Source organism: Galeopterus variegatus, unplaced genomic scaffold, assembly GCF_000696425.1.
Source record: "Galeopterus variegatus unplaced genomic scaffold, G_variegatus-3.0.2 Scaffold49055, whole genome shotgun sequence".
NCBI classification, from domain to species: Eukaryota; Metazoa; Chordata; class Mammalia; order Dermoptera; family Cynocephalidae; genus Galeopterus; species Galeopterus variegatus.
Window position 1 is genome coordinate 2,170 of NW_007775166.1, and position 1,664 is coordinate 3,833.

Consider the following 1,664-nt stretch of genomic DNA (forward strand, 5'->3'; position numbering starts at 1 on the left):
TGCTGACATGTCTACAGGTAGTGGGTAGGTCACCAGGAAAAAAAAGTCATAGTGAGAAATGAGAAAATCTAGGATAAGGAAGCACCATGATATGCAAAAGAATAAAATGGGCTCAGTAGCAGTAGCAGAACAATGCTAAGCTTCAGGGACACAGAAAATTTGTACTCCAATTCTCTTTTTCCCTTTAGCAATGCATGGACATATTACTCAGTACTGAATTAATTAAAGGTGAATGGACTGTTCCGGGTACTCAGCAGAAAGCAGAATCCCAGAATGTCCTAAACAGAGGACTACTTCGCGGAGCTATCAAAGAAAGAAAAGGGCTCTTTCCCACAGCCCACGAGAGTTCTGAGCACAGGGAAACCCTCAGCCTGGCTCGAGCTCTGGGCAGAGCACAGCATCCTCAGACAAGATCCATAAAGAGCGGAGACCTCATCCGATTTATAATTCTGCAGCTCTGCAACCACTCTCTTCCCAGCAACAAAATCTGGGTCACAGGGGTTGGCGCTCCAGCAGTCACTTGTGCCTAATAAATAACTCCTATTGATTTTCCAGCCCAGGGCCTCACCACTCCTTCCCCATCAGCAGCTCTGATTGTGGCAACAGAGGGCAGGCTGGAAAATCACTCACACGTTATTGGTGTTCTCCATCCCCCATCCGTATCCACAGGTGCATATAAACCCTGAATAACCTGAGGTCTCAGAGTGTGGATCTCGGAACCTACTGTGCTGTCTGCTAACCTCACCTAGTCACTGCTGCTGCTGTAACAGCCCCAGACCAGGAACATGAACAAGCTGCTGCTTTGGGTCTCTGTCCTCACCACCTTCCTGGAAGCCTATGCTCAGACAGGTAGGGAGGTCAGGGTAGTCAAGGAGCATGACATGAGAAAAGATGTTGAAGCTGGGAAATTTTTCTAACATTTATGGTGAAGATCATTATACTTCTCTCTTTACCTGACAGATCTCAGTGGGAAGGTGTTTGTGTTCCCCAGAGAATCTTCTAGTGATCATGTGAAATTGATCACAGAGCTGGAGAAACCTCTACAGAACTTTACCTTGTGTATCCGAGCCTATACTGACCTCTCTCGTGCCTACAGCCTCTTCTCCTACAACACCCCCGGCAAAGATAATGAGCTACTAATTTACCGGGAAAAACTTGGAGAGTACAGTCTATATATTGGAAGAAACAAAGTTACGAGCAAAGTTATTGAAGAGTTCCCTGCCCCAGTGCACATCTGTGTCAGCTGGGAGTCCTCCTCGGGCATTGCTGAATTTTGGGTCAACGGGAAGCCTTTGGTGAAAAAGGGTCTGAGGCAAGGTTACTCTGTGGAAGCCCAGCCCAAGATTGTCCTGGGACAGGAGCAGGATTCCTATGGGGGTGGATTTGACAAGAGCCAGTCCTTTGTGGGAGAGATTGGGGATTTGTACATGTGGGACTCTTTGCTGTCCCCAGAAGAGATCCAGCTTGTGTATCAGGGTTCCGCCTTAAATCCTAATATCCTGAACTGGCAGGCTCTGAGTTATGAAATAAAAGGATATGTCGTCATCAAGTCCCGGGTGTGGGCCTGAGGTCTTGAATCAACAAGAACACTTGAAAATGACCAGCGTCTAAGAGATCTGCCTGAAGCAACTGAATACTAGATTCTATACCAGCAGATTTTTTTT

General features: G+C 46.9%; 1 protein-coding gene across 1 annotated transcript; it reads left to right on the forward strand.

Annotated features, from left to right (window-relative positions):
- Window positions 1–722: 722 nt before the first annotated feature.
- LOC103584286 (serum amyloid P-component-like) lies at window positions 723–1,664 on the forward strand. Its single transcript, XM_008565350.1, has 2 exons — window positions 723–849; window positions 961–1,664. The coding sequence occupies exons 1-2, from the start codon at window positions 786–788 to the stop codon at window positions 1,566–1,568; spliced, it is 672 nt and encodes a 223-aa protein (XP_008563572.1). The 5' UTR covers window positions 723–785; the 3' UTR covers window positions 1,569–1,664.

Bases quoted from the DNA above. Each gene is read 5' to 3' on its own strand.
- LOC103584286 (XM_008565350.1), top strand. From the start codon at position 786: ATGAACAAGCTGCTGCTTTGGGTCTCTGTCCTCACCACCTTCCTGGAA. The intron at 850-960 runs GTAGGGAGGTCA...TTTACCTGACAG, and splicing joins GGAAGCCTATGCTCAGACAG to ATCTCAGTGGGAAGGTGTTT.